The sequence below is a fragment of the Tachypleus tridentatus genome, chromosome 7, assembly GCF_004210375.1.
Source record: "Tachypleus tridentatus isolate NWPU-2018 chromosome 7, ASM421037v1, whole genome shotgun sequence".
In the NCBI taxonomy this organism is placed as follows: Eukaryota; Metazoa; Arthropoda; class Merostomata; order Xiphosura; family Limulidae; genus Tachypleus; species Tachypleus tridentatus.
This window is the reverse complement of record NC_134831.1, coordinates 127447261-127464542: the sequence shown is the minus strand read 5'-3', so window position 1 is coordinate 127464542 and position 17282 is coordinate 127447261. Positions and strand designations below refer to the sequence as shown.

General features: G+C 35.4%; 1 protein-coding gene across 3 annotated transcripts in view; it reads right to left on the bottom strand.

The window, feature by feature from the left end:
• LOC143256556 (alkylglycerol monooxygenase-like) overlaps nucleotides 1–10258 on the bottom strand; it is a 37188-nt gene extending 26930 nt beyond the window's left edge. Inside the window, exons 1-4 of one of the 3 annotated variants that reach the window (XM_076513918.1) lie at nucleotides 9827–10195; nucleotides 8704–8825; nucleotides 5082–5204; nucleotides 2091–2218 (exon numbers count right to left, since the gene is read on the bottom strand). In XM_076513918.1, the coding sequence (XP_076370033.1) occupies nucleotides 2091–2218; nucleotides 5082–5189 (236 nt within the window). In that variant the 5' untranslated portion in view covers nucleotides 5190–5204; nucleotides 8704–8825; nucleotides 9827–10195. Of the gene's footprint in view, nucleotides 1–2090; nucleotides 2219–5081; nucleotides 5205–5935; nucleotides 6292–8703; nucleotides 8826–9826 lie in introns of those variants that run through there. The other 2 variants (XM_076513920.1, XM_076513919.1) reach the window with 2 other exon arrangements.
• Nucleotides 10259–17282: the final 7024 nt, after the last annotated feature.

The following is a 17282-nucleotide window of genomic DNA, read 5'->3' as shown; positions in this document are numbered from 1 at the left end:
CGTTGCACTTGCCGTCGTTGTGATAGAATAGGCTTAACTCCGAACATGAATAGAATACATAACAACGATTAACGAAGGTGGTTGAACAGAAATATAATAACATATAAATACAATGGCTGTAACTATTTAAAGATCGTTTAAAATAGAAAATAATGGGGGCACAAGTTTAAAGCACGAGAGAACGTCGACGACTGTTGTTAAATTACTTTTCTTGTAGGCTTTCGTTATAATTTTCCTTCCGATGATGGATTCGTCAAGATAAGCGACTATTGTACGTTCGGTGGCTTTGTTCTTTAGTTTGATTTTCTGGTTGAATTAGGCTTAACATCCAATCATGAAGCAAATAACGCCAAACGTGAAGAAAACTGATTAATTCCAACGTTTGAATGAAACGTTTCACAAGAAGGACTAATTAATTTTTAAGCTATAAGCCAAACTTAGGAGAGCAATCGCCTACTGGAATAGTAGGGGAATCGAAGCCTGCATCGGCATTGTAAGTCCGTAAAGTTACCGCTTACTCGATGATTAACTTGTTCTTGTAAATGCGTTTTGGGTGGGATATCAGTAAGTTTACTGATTTACAAAGTTAAGATCCGGGGTTCTACTTCAGTGGTGGACACTGCAGTTAGTTCAACGTGGCTTTGCCCTAAAACAAATGTATATATTATTGTAATCTTAGTGCTTGATATCTCACGTCCTATAACTCAGAACGTATTTTTGCAGTAATTCAGCTCGGTCACTTTTCTTGACAATTAAAAACTCCAACAAATACTCCGACTTAGTTTAAACAAACACAAAGAAATAAAACTTATTCACTCAACTATCTACATGAAAATAAAAATATTACACAGATATACGAACTATATATGTAATCTAATCAACATTTTTGTTTGAATAATTAAACTGATGACAATCATTGAACCACTTAATGTGACAACGTACTGACAGGAGTTCATCTGCTTGATTTTTTAAGAATTTCACGCAAACCAGCACAAGGGCTATCTGCACTAACCATCACTAATTTATCAGTGTAAGACTAGAGAGAATGTAGTTAGTCATCATCAACCACCGCCAACTCTCGTGCTACTTTTGTATAAATGAATAGTTGGACTGATCGACACATTAAAACGTCCTCACGGCTGACAGGGCGAGCATATTTAGTGGGGCGGAAATTCGAGATCACGATCGACAAATTAAGAGTTAAACAAACAAACGACTTACTTGGTCATGTCGGGCTTAATTTTGAAATGACTAGATGGAAGGTATCTAGTTAATACCACCTGGTACTACTGCCTCGTGGGCTACTTTAATTGAATAGTGGGGTTTGATCGTCTCTCTTATTACGTATCGTTGATATGGAAAGCAATTTTTATTTTGAGTACAAATCACGGAAACTTAGACCCACAATTCGGTACACTAATTAATGGACCACATTCGGCTTAATAACGGGATAGGAAAGAATATCAGAATTAAAAAAAAATCCAGCATCCAAAATATGGAAGAAAAATGCATTATGAACACTGTAATTGCTTAATCAGATACAACAGAGGGAGAAGGTAGGTTCATCACACTAAATACCAAACAATAAGCTTATCTGATAAAATACCTTAGATATAGATCCAATAGAGGAAGACGGTAGGTTTATCAAGCTAAACATAAAACAACAAGCTTACCTTGAACATTCTGATAAAACACCTTGGATATAGATCTAACACATAAGGAGGTAGGTTTATTACACCAACATCAAGCTTACCTTGAACATTCTGATAAAACGCCCTGGATATAGATCTAATGGAGAATAAGTTAGGTTCATCACACTAAACAACAAGCTCACCTTGAACATTCTGATAAAACACCTTGGATATAGATCTAACACATAAGGAGGTAGGTTTATTACACTAACATCAAGCTTACCTTGAACATTTTGATAAAACACCCTAGATATAGATCCAACACAGAATGAGGTAAGTTTATCACACTAAACTCCAAACAACAAGCTTACCTTGAACATTCTGATAAAACACCCTAGATATAGATGCAACACAGAATGAGGTAAGTTTATCACACTAAACTCCAAACAACAAGCTTACCTTGAACATTCTGATAAAACACCTTGTGAAATAGATCCCAGAGAGTCACTTAAGTTAATGTAATCTTTATTTTTCCATCTGGTTATCATCAGTTCAATCATCATGATGACACAAAACAATGGCATGACCTGAGAAAAACAAGTGAAATGTTTCCCGTAGTTTTCAAAATACAATACATTTACTTTCTCTAGTTTTTCAAGATACGAAATGGCAGTTGCATCAATATTTATATACAGTTCTAAATAATGTTGTTTACAAATATATTTCGTATCGAGCAACAACACTCCTGATATACTGATAATAAAACAATACATTCTGTACTGTAGCTTTTCCATTACAACATTTCTAATGTGTTCTAGACATTACCCCTTTTTTCTTAATTGACTTTCATGTCCATTTTCTTAATAATAAAAATGTTAAGAGTTTTAAAATAAACGGAATGCTTAAAATAATGTTATTCCGCAAAGACAAAATAGAGCGAGTAAAGAAAACAGAAAGTTGACAAAAGTGTTCTGCCACATCTTAACTGGACATTATAATTCTAAAGAATTTAGCTTTTACTTTGTTGTTGTTTATTCAGTCTATTAGTTACCAATGCACAAATATTCTATTACAAATTTGTACCCTAAAAGTGCAAACCAGAAATCCGCATAATCAGTGCTGAGTACCAAACTATACTTGAAAGATGTAAAACTAATTTGTAACTAAAAAACGTTTGTGTTATTGTAAAACATGATAACGCAGTAAATATTCAAGATCTGATTTTAGCTATACGTATATCACCAGATGGCTTAGCGATATGCTTGAGGGGTTACAACGCTAAAATTCTGCCTTTGATATCCACGATGGGAAGAACTTTGCACTTAACAACAGAACAAATAAATATCTGGTTCAAATGTCTAAGAACAAAGTATCCACTAAAAACCCTTCTTTCTGCTACTTATGAAAAGGTGTAAATTTTGATCTCTTATAATACGCTATACTTTGATAACTTAAAAAAATAAAATTTTCATAACAGTTATAAAAATCGATCTCAAACTTATTTTAAATAGTTTTCAAATATAATATATATTATTAAAATATCTAGTTACCAGATTTTAGTCATATGTCATCAGTTAGTGACGTATTTTACGAAAAATAAGATTCAGTAAGGATACATAACAAACAATTGTTTGTTTTGAATTTCGCGCAAAGCTACTCGAGGGCTATCTGTGCTAGCCATCCCTAATTTAGCAGTGTAAGATGAGTGGAAGGCAGCCACTCATTACCACCCACCGCCAACTCTTGGGTTACTCTTTTACCAACACATTATATCTTTGACCACACATTATAACGCCCCACGGCATGTTTGGTACGACGGGGACTGGAACCCTTGACCCTCAGATTACGAGTCGAACGCCTTAACCCACCTGGCCATGCCAGGCCAGCATAACAAACGAATAAAGCAAGGATGAGTACGTTATATTAAAACGATTTAAAACCTCATCACGTCGTTATAGTTTATGTCTCCACGTCCCATTCATGCTCTAATTGACAACAGTGCTCGTTTAAATAGCACCGAAATGTAATTTCGTCGTGAGGCTGTCATAAAAAGAACAGTCCTCCTTCTTTCTGCTACATTTCAAAATCAGGACCATTCTAACCATTGTAAACAAGTTCTTGTAACAAGTAAGAATCCAAGAATACACCTTATTGTAGGTCTCTTTCTGGTTGATCATGATTCCTCAAGGTGATTCATACCCATTTACTTCTGTATGCCCTTACGTACAAAAAATATTCTCATTTTGAAATTTCTAAACCTCTGATTTGAACACATCTTTACGAATTCTGTGTATGAATACTTTATGTTGTAATTTTTGATGTCATCAAGTATTTTGATGCACGATGTTCCGTCAGGGACTTTACAGAGGCTGAATTTATAACGTGACTGATTGATCTGAGTACTGAAAATAATTTAAGGACAATGTACTCAACCCTCTGTATTTGTATCGAATTTAGAAACATGTTTGTTTGTTTTTTGAATTTCGCGCAAAGCTACACGAGGGCTATCTGCGTTAGCCGTCCCTGATTTAGCAGTGTAAGACCAAAGGGAAGGCAGCTAGTCATCACCACCCACCGCCAACTCTTGGTCTACTCTTTTACCAACGAATAGTGGGAATGACCGTCACATTATAACGCCACCACGACTGAAAGAGCGAGAATGTTTGACGTGACGGGGATGCGAACTCGCGACCCTCAGATTACAAGTCGCACGCCTTAACATGCCTGGCCACGCCGGGCCACTTAGAAAAATGTGTCAGCAAAAAACATTTTCTCATAAATGGCTGATAAAGAGAAACAAAGAAATTTTCTTCACGCAGCACCTTGAAGAAACTTTTGAATGAATTGGCTTTTGAAAAACTCATTATGCAAAAAATATCACAGTAGGCACATTTTGTGTGGTAAATTTTTAAAAGCGTAGAAGTAAAGTATTCTGGGTATCAATACTGGATTTAAAAATTGTTCATATGCTGTGTACTTTATATCATCTCTGGTGAGGTACTACATCGTGTGAACAAAACGTCATTATTTTAAATCGAAAAGGTATTACTTTTACAAAACAAACAAAACCAAAACTACTAGTCAGCAAGAAAATTATTAGGTTCAGTATTAGCACAAATTTAACCACGACTTAATAAACTCCTCTAGTGATGAAAAATAGTACTTGAAAATATTAGAAATACAAATATACACGATTAATTAAATAACAATATAAGCGGCTCTATTTGATTATAAACTATCAGATGTATAATTGTGACATCAGCCAATGTGATGGTTTATTAAGATTTGACTTAAAAATAATATTTTCAAAGGAAAAGAAAAAAATATTAAAATTTGTCAACAAAATCTGAAGTTGAAAGCCCCGTGTACAAATGTACAGAGAATAAATAACACTTGAGTAATCACTTGATGCTGTGTGAATTCTATATCAGTTTTTGTTTTTTTACTTACCTCAGTTACATAGTCTGGAACATCGCCGATTGTTTCAAAGATTTCATTTCGTGGGTCCACTAAGTAGAACATACGTCCTAATGATCTGAAACTTAGATTCCTAATCATTGTTGGCCACAACACCTGAATAGAAAACACACCTCTCAGATTTCATGTAAGAAAAGTCACAATTCAAACTGAATCATGTTACAGAATAAAAAGTAAATTAGAAAGAAATTACAGACAGTTTACAATGAGTTCAAATATCGTTTGTAGTACACCGGCGTAGATTTGTTAGATCCGATGGGGAGGATGATTTTTGCAACCACTTATGTGGACTATTCAATTTGCAAATTTGTAATCTCTGATTACGTAAACCTGAAAACTATAAAAATGCAGTCACAGAGTACTGTGACAAAGTTTAACACAGTTTAATGAAATTCTTCATGCATAACAGTCAGTTGTTTTTTTATCAGTTTGTCGTTAAGTTAGTTTAACAGAAACATACCATGGCAAGTAGTCCAGTTCTGTTTAAACTCCCAAACGGTTGGCTTTGTTTTAACAATTCAGCATTTTACATGCTTCTGTATTTAACTCTTCGATGAAATTATAACAAACAATGGTACCACGAAGCGCGAACATTAACCAACATAATAGTTAATAACAAACAAAGAGTCGGTTCTGTTCCTACGCTACTTATAAAACCAATAACAAAATAAACATTTTAAGGTGAGAATTTAGCACACGACGCTTAACTAACGGCTCATAGTTTCTTTAAAGGTTAAAATAAGCAAGGAATATTTTATAATTTAAATTATATTTACAAATAGCTAACAAATAACGGCTAGATCGATCGGTAAGGAAGGTTTACTTACTCGTCAAAGGTTGGTACCTCCAGTACATTGACCTATTAAGGGTCAATGTTGTTATATTAATTGAAAGTCGAAGACTCGCGAGACGTGGAGGTGAATGACGCTCTGAGCAGTTACGTGTTGAAGAAAATTGTCAAGTACCTTACTATCTACAAGGCTTTCACTGGGGTTCCATCCAACACAGTCTAGAATGGGTTCGCCGGTCCTTACTATCTACAAGGCTTTCACTGGGGTTCTATCCAACACAGTCTAGAATGGGTTCGCCGGTGTTTGATACATTTACTTATTTCAAGTTTTATTTGTTTTTACAAAAAAAGAAAGGTAATACAATATACAAAAACGCTGTATGTACGATACAGTAAAGGTTTGTTTGTTCTTGAATTTCGAGCAAAGCTACACGAGGGCTATCTGCGTTAGCCGTCCCTAATTTAGCAGTGTAAGACCAGAGGGAAGGCAGCTAGTCATCACCACTTACCGCCAAATCTTGGTCTACTCTTTTACCAACGAATAGTGGGATTGACCGTCACATTATAATGCCGCCACTGGAAGTATGTTTGGTGCGACGGGGAATCGAACACGCGACCCTCAGATTACGAGTTGGACGCCTTAACCTACCTGGCCGTTCCGGGCTCCCCACAGTAAAGGAAGAAACAGAAGTATAAATATTAAACTAAAACAAACACTGACTGTTGAATTATCCGCTGTCCAGCGCGGGGAACCTAACTCCGGATTTTATCCCTCCAATTCCATAAACTTGCTGTTGCTCCACTGAGAGTTGACTTACAAGAAAATAAATGTATATTACATGGACTAATACATACCGATTAACCAATTGGAACTAGAGTGGTATTAATCTTACCAGAAATTGAAAAACGGTGACAAACTAACTGTATTTTTGGTTTTAATATTAAAAAAAAAAAGTTTGTTTTCCCTGAACAGACTACTTACGAACTCAACTGCAGTTAATAAAGAACCAATGAGAACAAGTGAATTGACAATAGTAGTTTCAAACCGTGCGTGTTCGGCGCAGCATAGCCAAGTGGTTGAGGCACTCGACTCGTAATCTGAGGATCGCGAGTTCGAATCCCCGTTGCACTAAACAATCTCTCCATTGTCAGCTGTGGGAGCGTTATAATGTGACGGTTAATCCCACTATTTGTTGGTAAAAGAGAAGCCCAATAGTTGGCGGTGTGTGGTGTTGACTAGCTGCCTTCCCTCTAGTCTTTACTAAATTAGGAACTACTAGGGCAGATAGCCTTGTGTAGCTTTGCGGGAAATTCAAAAACGAATAAACACTGCATTTTTATTTGACTGTTATTCGTTTGTCGCTGTCACAAGTTTTGTATCGTTATTTGTAGCCTCATTGGATTTCACAGCACTGACACGAAATTTAAGGGTGTTGTATTATAAAGGTGTTCAGAAAGTCACTGTGCAGTTTTGTAATCATATACATATATAAGTGCACAGTGACTTTCCGAACACCCTGTATAATACATATTTCTCGAATGCGCGGGAACAACTCGCTAAACACTTGTCTCCACAAATTATTTCCTGTTTGTCTGTCCAACACAATAAATTACTTACAAAGTATCACTTTAGATAACCTGGTGGAAAAATTGAGAAACTCAAAATAGGAAGACAAAATCAGATTTTCACAGTTCTTGACAGTCTCTTGTAATTGTCTCATTATATTCAGCGGATGTGAAATATCTTTTCTCTTCTTAGAATGAGATAAAGTCTGGAGGGTCAGTCGAGACAAAATGATGAAACAATTTGATGATAACCAGCGATTCTAAATGCACGGATGAGTATGACCCATGGCTTGCTACTGCTGACTGGATGACCAGAAAGGAAAGATACTGATAACCGTTTAGATTTGAATTCCTTCTGTAAGCGAAAACGATTTCCTCCAAGGGTCTCTTTTCGGAACAGACCAGTCAAATTAGAAGATACGTTATAGATAAGTCAGAACAATTTAATATTTTACTGGTTATGTTAGGCACATTTCAAGAAATAACTCTTTCATTTTGGGACAGTATCTCAACCATTTTGCAGCTTGATACTAAACCTAACGCTAAAGAATGTTGTTAGCCATATTCCTAAACGATTCAGAAAAGCCTACGTTGATTAGAGAGGTAGTGATTGTGGAAGGTTGATCTTAAAAGTTCTCTCGGAAGAACCAAAAGTTAAAACGTTGTGAAAATCTGTCATAACGGCAGTTGCCAAAAAGTCGAGGGTACGATGGTAACGTAAGGTGTTTCAATCAAAGATTTTTAAGATACTCTTGACGCAGGTATCTACATAATTTGGTGTGCTTCATATCAACGACAACAACAATTTTAATGAGCCACATGTAGTTCAATCTGAAAACTTGCACGCCCCGTTTTATTAGTTTGTTTTTTGTATTTCGCGCAAAGCTACACGAGAAATATTTTCCCAATGTGCTTTTTGTTTAAGGATCAGGTATAAATTAGGACACCTCTTTTTATTTTTCGTCTTAAAAATTAACTGATAATACGAACAAATGGTTTTCGTATGAAAGACGAAACAGCGCTGCGACCATTATTATTAACATTCGGCTCATTGACACAGACTTACTGTTTTAATGGCATTTTCTGGATATGTACATATCGTTGACAGCATGGATCTTACAGTTATTTTTACTGTTCGGTCAAGAGAACCAGAGATTTATTAGTTAAGGTTTTAACTTGACTGATGGTTATGAAACAAAATCCTCGCCAAAGAAAAAAGAAAGTGTCACCTTCTCTTACGTCATACTTGCGCTCAAAAACAGGATCTTCCGGCCTCGTTTTGGAAATAATTCACTAATACACAATTAGTTTGGAGTGAATCAGTCTCACGTGAATTATTTTAACCTTCATCAACGAGTCATCTAACAGCGGAAAAGCATTGTACAATGAATAATAGTAGAACAGGCGTTATAAAAATAATCAGTGTTGCGTAGTTTGTTTATTACGTGTTTCTCTGTAACAACCTATTGAACAATGTTAAATGGATTTTCTGTAACACTCTACTACAGTTCGTGTTGTACTGAACTTAATCCATACGTTATTCTAAAGAACAAGTACAATAATTTTTCCATACTAACCTGAGTACTATATATAAGTCTATTACAACACCATCTACGTTTTGTTTGTTTTTGGAATTTCGCACAAAGCTACACGCGGGCTATCTGTGCTAGCCGTCCCTAATTTAGCAGTGTAAGACTAGAGGGAAGGCAGCTAGTCATCACCACCCACCGCCAACAGTTGGGCTACTCTTTTACCAACGAATAGTGGTATTTACCGTGAATTATAACGCTCCCACAGCTGAAAGGGCGAGCATATTTGGTGCGATGGGGATTCGAACCTGCGACCCAGGGATTAGGAATCGAATGCCTTAACTTATCTGGCCATGCCGAACCGTAGTAACGCGAGAACTAACATTCTAGGACCGAGCATAATTTTACAATGATAGGTTCTCTGTGCTTAATATACCACACTGAACATTATATTACGCACATTTAAGATTTTTTTAAATTATTAGTAACACATTATTGCTAATACAATATTACAAATCGTTGTTTGTCTACCTATTATTAACATAGAGTTAAACTACTCATTTTTTGCAACGTACGAAAACAGTAATACACAACAAATTAATCATCAGGCCTAATGGTATCAATAGATTTTCGTTGATTATTACGCATCAGTTACCGAGCCTCGGATTCAGAGTTCGGAAATGAAATGTTACTTCTACATGGCGTACAAGATTAGCAGTGACACTTTTAAGAAGCTTCACAAACAACTTATATAAATAGTCCTTGTTGCTAATTTTAGTCTTATCGAAAATTTTGAAAACTTGAACGATGTAAGGGTATAAATCATTTCATACCTTTGAGGATATTAGTTCAGAAAGCGGTGATCACAGTTGCTGTTCTCGGAATACGACGGTTCAGTTGTTTAAGTGTGAACATTAAGAGACTTGTACCCTTCAACCTGCAATGAATTTTTATCAGTTGTTGGCTTCTCTAGTTCACAATAAAGCCACGTGAAACTAAATATCACATACACTTTGAACTATTGGCAAACTTCCAAATATTAGCAGCTTCTCTTGCACGCTAGTTCAACGTTGTTGGATTTTTTCATTGACTAAGGAGGGGTTGGGTGGGGTAATAGAAACGAAGTGAGAATCGCTACCAAAAAAAATTGTCCAGTTTGTAGGGCAAAATTAAAATAAAATTATTTAAAACATGCCACTGAAAAAAAAAAATAAACAATTGAAACGAAACAACATGACGTTTGAACTTCCAAGATTGTGTTTTTCAAATGTGTCTCACTTGGATCTTTGTTAATATTTAATTTATGTTGCGCCATCTGTCGGTTTACATAAGAGGCTCTTATTTATTAAATATGGATTCATTGTGGAAATAAATTCTAGGTAAGGAGCGATCACACAGAGTACCACACGCAAAAGTTGTAATGGGTTTCAGAAGAGACCCAAAACTTGAGTGCTTTCGAATAGTTCACTATTCTGAAAAATACTGTAGCACTATGTACCCTGCTGAAAAGTCCTAAGTACTGTATTATGTTCAGTATCCAATATTTTCTCAGTGAATGAAATCTGTTAATGTTCAGCTAGACAGGATTCTTTCATTTTTCAGTCTCTACTGCACGGCTACCTTTCTTTGTTTGGTAAATCTAAACCATTTTTTTCTAAGGGATGTCGTTTATCTTTTCGATAACTCATAAATTCTTAAAACACGAAATGGTTCAAATGAAGCTCAAATGTTAACAGAGATAAAAATTCTAGCAAGCTTTTATTTGCAACTTGATGAAAGGTAAAACAATCCAGATTTTTGAAGAAGCCGTGTTTCTCAACATTAAAAGATATGTGTTTTGTTTTAATAGAAGTCAGTTATTTATCACCCGTTAGTACAGCGGTAAGTCTGCAGATTTACAACGCTAAAATGAGGGGTTCGATTCTTCTCGGTAGGATCAGCAGATAGCCCGATGTGGCTTTGCTATAAGAAAACACACACACACTTAGTTATTTAAGTTTACTTAAATAGCTGTTGCATATAGTCTGAGCCAACTGTTGTGTATACTGAGAGCTATGGATTGTTTGTTTGTTTTGGAATTTCGGACAAAGCTACTCGAGGGCTATCTGTGCTAGCCGACCCTAATTTAGCAGTGTAAGACTAGAGGGAAGGCAGCTAGTCATCACCACCCACCGCCAACTCTTGGGCTACTCTTTTACCAACGAAAAGTGGGATTGACCTTTGAACGCCCCACGGCTGAAACAGACATCGTGTTTGGCGCGACTTTGTTTTGTCAGATTCTGATGTACGCCTGCGCTAGACATGCCAGGCAAGAGAGTACTATCGACTTTCGATGGTGCGTAATCTATTTGCACATTTTATTATAAATTATCTTTATATTAGAAAATGATTTTTGCTGAATAGTGTCGTATAACCTAATACGAACGTTGTTGTAGTATAAATATTTTATGACAACATCCTAGTATGATATTTCTGAAATTACTGAATATGGATGCTTTGGAATTAAACATGTTTTACAGTTTGAGCATAAATAGTATAGATGTATCTTCTTCACAGCTAGTTTAACTAGGGTAATTATAACAGTCAGTTTTCTTAGATGTGTTTGTTTTTGAATTTCGCACAAAGCTACTTGAGGGCTATCGTCCCTAATTTAGCAGTGTAAGACAGTGGAAGGCAGCTGGTCATCACCACCCACCGCCAACTCTTGAGCTACTCTTTAACCAACGAAAACACCATCACATTGTAACGCCCCCCCGCTAAAAAGGCAAGAATGTTTGGTACGACGGGGATCCGAACCCTCGTCTCTCAGATTACGTGTCACACGTCTTAACCCACTTGGGCATGTCGGGACAATTCTTAAATGTGTTACAACCAAATGTGCAATAAGTGCTGATACAGGTTGCTTTGGTTAAGAAAACAGAATCTTGTATATTTGTTCATTTAGTGACTATAAAACCTTTACGTCACGGAGGATCTATTTTTTTGGCGGTTTTTTTTTTTTTTACCGTGGCTTATTGTACAAAGATGCAATACTCTTGTGGCAACAGAAACGTGTATTTGGACACTTTTAAGAAACTTCCGCGAAACAAAAAGGGAAGTTAATGGATTAATCCAATGATTTGTTTTTGCAAGTGTATTGCAAGAGACGAGACACGATATTGAAGCTTGGATAATACAAAATACATTGTGTTGCAAAAGACAACAACGAACAAACTGAGGTTGGCTAATCCTTAGGGTAGACAAATTATAACAAAGTGTATTTGAAAGTAAAGTAACTCACACGACCAGCAGATGGACAAACGAACATCATCAAGTCTTGGACCCTTCATAACAGAAATAAGTTCTCTTTTACAAGAGGTCACACTGAATCAGCTGAAATCTAAAGCCTGCGTACATGATACACCTTTACTTTCTGCAGCTGACCATGGCCACCGAAATGCGACCGTATCTCTGTTTCATGTGAAGATAACTCAGGTATCATGTATCAGTAGGACACAAAGCAACTTCCCAACGATGCGGCAGATAAAGTCTCTGATCAATCACGTATTAAATTATGTGCGTGTGTATTTTCTTATATCAAAAACCACATCGAGCTATCTGCTGAGCCCACCGAGGGGAATCGAACCCCTTATTTTAGCGTTGTAAATCCGTAGACTTACCGCTGTACTAACGGGGAATACATTAAATTATAGTGCTAGCTCAATATTTATTAAAATTCCTATAAAAAGAAATATTATTGTTTTATTCACGAACACAAGTCACGTACAGTTGTTGTTGTTGGTAATTTGTTTATGGTTTGTCGCATACAGTTTTTTTTTTTTTTACCGAAAGATTTCGTATGTTTCTGAGCTACAAAATAGGCTATCTGTGCTCTGCTAACCATGAATATTAAGACCTTATTTTTTTTTAATGTTATAAGCCCTTAAACATTCTTCTAAGTCACAGGGAGAGGCTTCTGAAAGTTGTTTGTCTAAACAAAGCACAAAACTAAGCAACGGGTTGTATGTGTTCTGTCAACCGAAGGTACAAAACTCATATTCTAGAGTCTTAAGTCAGCAGGCATTTCGCTATGCCACTGAAATATATATATATATATATATAAATATAAAATGCATTTTCCGTTGTTTATTTCAATCCGAATCTGTTGTTTAATAAGACATCGTTTTTGCAATTTTTAAAATATTCTATATTATGTATTTGCTAATTCATATATGAATATGGATATTATAATAAGTTTCATGTTCGGTTGGTAGCTACGGAAAATGTTGTGATTTACTAAGCCCATTTCTCTAAAATACTTGAAGTAATAAAATTCAATGATATTTAATAAAATATATATTTTTTTATTGGTTGGATATTTAACTAAGTTTGTCAATTACTAATTAATTAATTTTCCGAGATATTGTTTGATTTTGAATATCGCGCAAAGCTACTCGAGGGCTATCTTCTCTAGCCGTCTCTAATTTAGCAGTGTAAGACTAGAGGAAAGGCAGCTAGTCATCACTCTTGAGCTACTCTTTTACCAACGAATAGTGGGATTGACTGTACATTATAACGCCTCAACGGCTGAAAAGGCGAGCATGTTTGGTGCGACGGGGACGCGAACCCGCGACCTTTAGATTACGAGTCGCATGCCTTTTCCAAGATAACCAGTTTTCATAGAAAGATCTTGTTTTCTTCCAGCTTGTCTCCATTTGTGAATTCAAAATTACATTTTCTGAAAGTTTCATCTTGGAAAATAAATAATGAGGTTTTCCCTAAAGTCTATAATAAGTTATAACTATTATACTTCTCTGTAAATTATACACTTGCCCTTAAATATATATATATATAAAGACGAAATGTGTGTTTGTTTGCACCCAAACTTCTTCGAACCTATTGGGCCAATCTCAACCAAAATATGTTTGTAAATATCATGAACTACGAGAAATGTTCTGAGGGAATCAAAGTTGAACTTAACCCTATTTCTATTTTGGAAATCCTGTTGATTAATTATTCCTGACCTATTAGATTTATCTCAAACAATCTTGGTAGGTTGACACTTTAGGTATATGTGCTACTTGTATGTGCAACAATTAATTCTTTATAATAAAATTTAATCTATAATAATAAAAGACGTGTCCTTGTGTGACCGCCATAGCTCTAAGAGAATAAAACATAGAAACATAATATTTTACGCACACACTAAGTGTTCATGTACGTACATATCTTTTTAATGAGTCAAACCAGTAAAAAACACATAGTGAAAAGCGATTTCTGTCTATGATTTCTATTTGTAATATAAGGTGTCATTTCTTTTCTGCATAGTTTTACGCTAGATTGTTTCATTAAAAAGATGCGCTTGTGTACATGCACGCAGATAAGATAAGTAATAATACCCAGGTGCACACTCTCAAGGTCAAATTACTATGTGTGCAAAATTTTAGGTTTCTAGACTATTTCTTCTTAGAGTCATGGCGGTAACACACACAAACATAGATCCAGAGAAAAATAGCTTCGCCTCTTTATTATTATCTACGTATAGCCCGTTAAAAATGACAAGGCAATTACTACCATCCCATAGTATACCATGTAATATATAACTTAGAATAACAAATTCTACTATACAGAAGAGCCAGTATGTTTTAATAACAATGCGTTTCAGCAGTGGTTTTTATGCCATGTTGCTTAGCAACGAAAATATAACCTAATATTGTTGTTAGTATATGTACTGGAAAACATATTTGTTGATTTATTAGTTTAAGTGGTAGTTGAACGGGTTTTTCGTTAGTACAGCGGTATGTCTACAGATTTACAACGCTAAAATCAGGCGTTCGATTTCCCTCGGTGGGTTTAGTACACACACACACACTTGTTGAAAGAGACTTATTTCTTAAAAAAATTAAAAACATCGGTGATATAACATAAAATAATTAATAAAGAAACGATTTAATTTGAATTAATATTTTTACTTTCATTATAAATTTCATGCACTTGGTTCCAGGAAAGGATTTTCACACTATATTTTTTCTAAAGGCTTGTTTATTAATTTCTGTAAATAATACTAACATTCACCACACTTACAAGGTTTCATAGCTACCCCCTTCATGCCATTTTGCATCTCTGTCAATAAAATCATTACGGGCAAATCTAAGGTATACCAAAATGAAACAGAACTGCTGTGATTGAATTGCAAGAATCAAAACAAAGGTGGAGATGAAGAGCATGATCACCTGTAGTATGATAAAAGATGTTAAGAATACATAAACTGACATAGTCATCTAGAAAATAACAACCTAGTAACCAGAGCGAAGCCAGGTTGTGAGTTCGCTAGTTTTAAATAAAAGTACTCTCTTCACTCGGACTGTACGTGGGGTTTGACCACATATTTATTGATGTCATTTCTAAATATTGTACTGATTATATTTTAAATAAAGGGTAAAATTTATGAAAATTTTTATCACAGTATGTTGAACAATTTTCAAGCAAGAAGATATTATAATTGTTTGTTTGTTTTCTTTAGTTTCGCGCAAAGCTACAAGAGGGCCATGCCGGGCCTGTGTGTTCGGAACACTGCGATTAGTAATTATTATTACACACAGTCGCCGATAGGGCGGCGTTTATCCTGGTTTGTTTTTATGTTGAAAGCTCTGGCGTGTAATTCAAGAAAATAAGTAAAAATTAAAGTGTTTTAATTAATCTAAATATAATTTTCTAGGTTAATTGATTTTTCAACCAATTATTTTTCTTAGTGAAATTCTCCGTGAAGAAGTATGGCATATTATTTTTTCTGCAAGTTAATATGACTTCTTCATAAACAATTGCAACTGAATAGCCAACATATAGCAAAACAAAACAAAATTAATTATTTTATAGTTTTAAATAAATAAATAAGTGGCACTCATCTTGAAAGTCTAAAACAAAGAATCGACACGAGACGACAACGAGTATTGGTAGAATTTTTACACCTGGTTCTTTCGCACAACAGAGTAAAGGTTTTGTAACCTAACATTTCAGCCCTCTCTCTTCCTCCAAAGCGTACTAATGTGGAAAAATATCTTCTGAAGAGATATAATAAAACAGAAGTTTTGCTAAAGATTATAGTTACGATTAAAACTAAATACAAAAGTGATTTTGTTTTGGAATTTCGCACAAAGCTACTCGAGGGGTATCCGTGCTAGCCGTCCCTAATTTAGCAGTGTAAGATTAGAGGGAAGGCAGTTAGTCGTCACCACCCACCGCCAACTCTTGTGCTACTCTTTTACCAACGAATAGTGGGATTGACCGTCACATTGAACCCGCGACCCTCAGATTACGAGTCGCACGCCTTAACACGCTTGGCCATGCCGGGCCTCACGAGTGATTAAACATAAAGTGTGTGTTTGTGTTTGCATCCACCAGTCAGTGATGGCTAGTTTTATTACGGCAAGTTTTGATAATCTAACTGTAAACTGTCTGATGACGATCACTGGCTGTGTGGTTTTCGGAGTTTTGTCCTCTGAAGTGGGGCACCTTTTCTCTTTGTTTTTGTAATGAACTTTCCACTTCCATCAATCACAACTGGGTTGCTCGATTATCTTACGATTTTAGATGGAAACTGATAATAGCTCAACATCATAAATGGGCTACTTTGTTTTAGGGTTTTTCCTAACGACAAAAATAAAATAAACTTTGAAATAAGGAACATTTCTACTTTGGAATATAAGTTTAGCTTGCCTTATACAGAACTGGACGACTCGATTAATGCAATCTTTTGTTGTATGGTAACTGGAAGGTGTCCGACAGAGTAAAATATATATTTTGTTTTAGGGCTTTTGCCCGAAAATAGAGGAAGATAAAAACGTATCTACATTTCTTTTATTTTCTATTTCTTTATATACCTTTAGCTTTGGGCTCCAATACACGAGTACTGAATTAGATAGATGAATCAATTATCCCGTTCCACAAAGTAAGATATACAGTAATAGTCTATTGAAATAGTCAGGAATCTAATAACAAAAGAAAGAAGTATCGATAACGTCGTACAACATTATTCTTGATAGAATTTTCGCTTTCTTTAACGTGTACATTCAGTTAACTAATAATCTGCTGCTATTGCCCTCTATTGAGAACGAGAACAACTACAAGATTTATATAAAAAAACAGATAAATCTGTGAGAACATACCGAATAAAAACAATCTATACACCACGTTTCTGTCTTACTTTAATTCCATTTAAAACGTGCTAAGGTTATCTATTATCTACGTTTGAAATTCATAGTTATGTACAGAAAAGTAATGAGTTTGAATCAGCAGGTACTTTGGTATTTC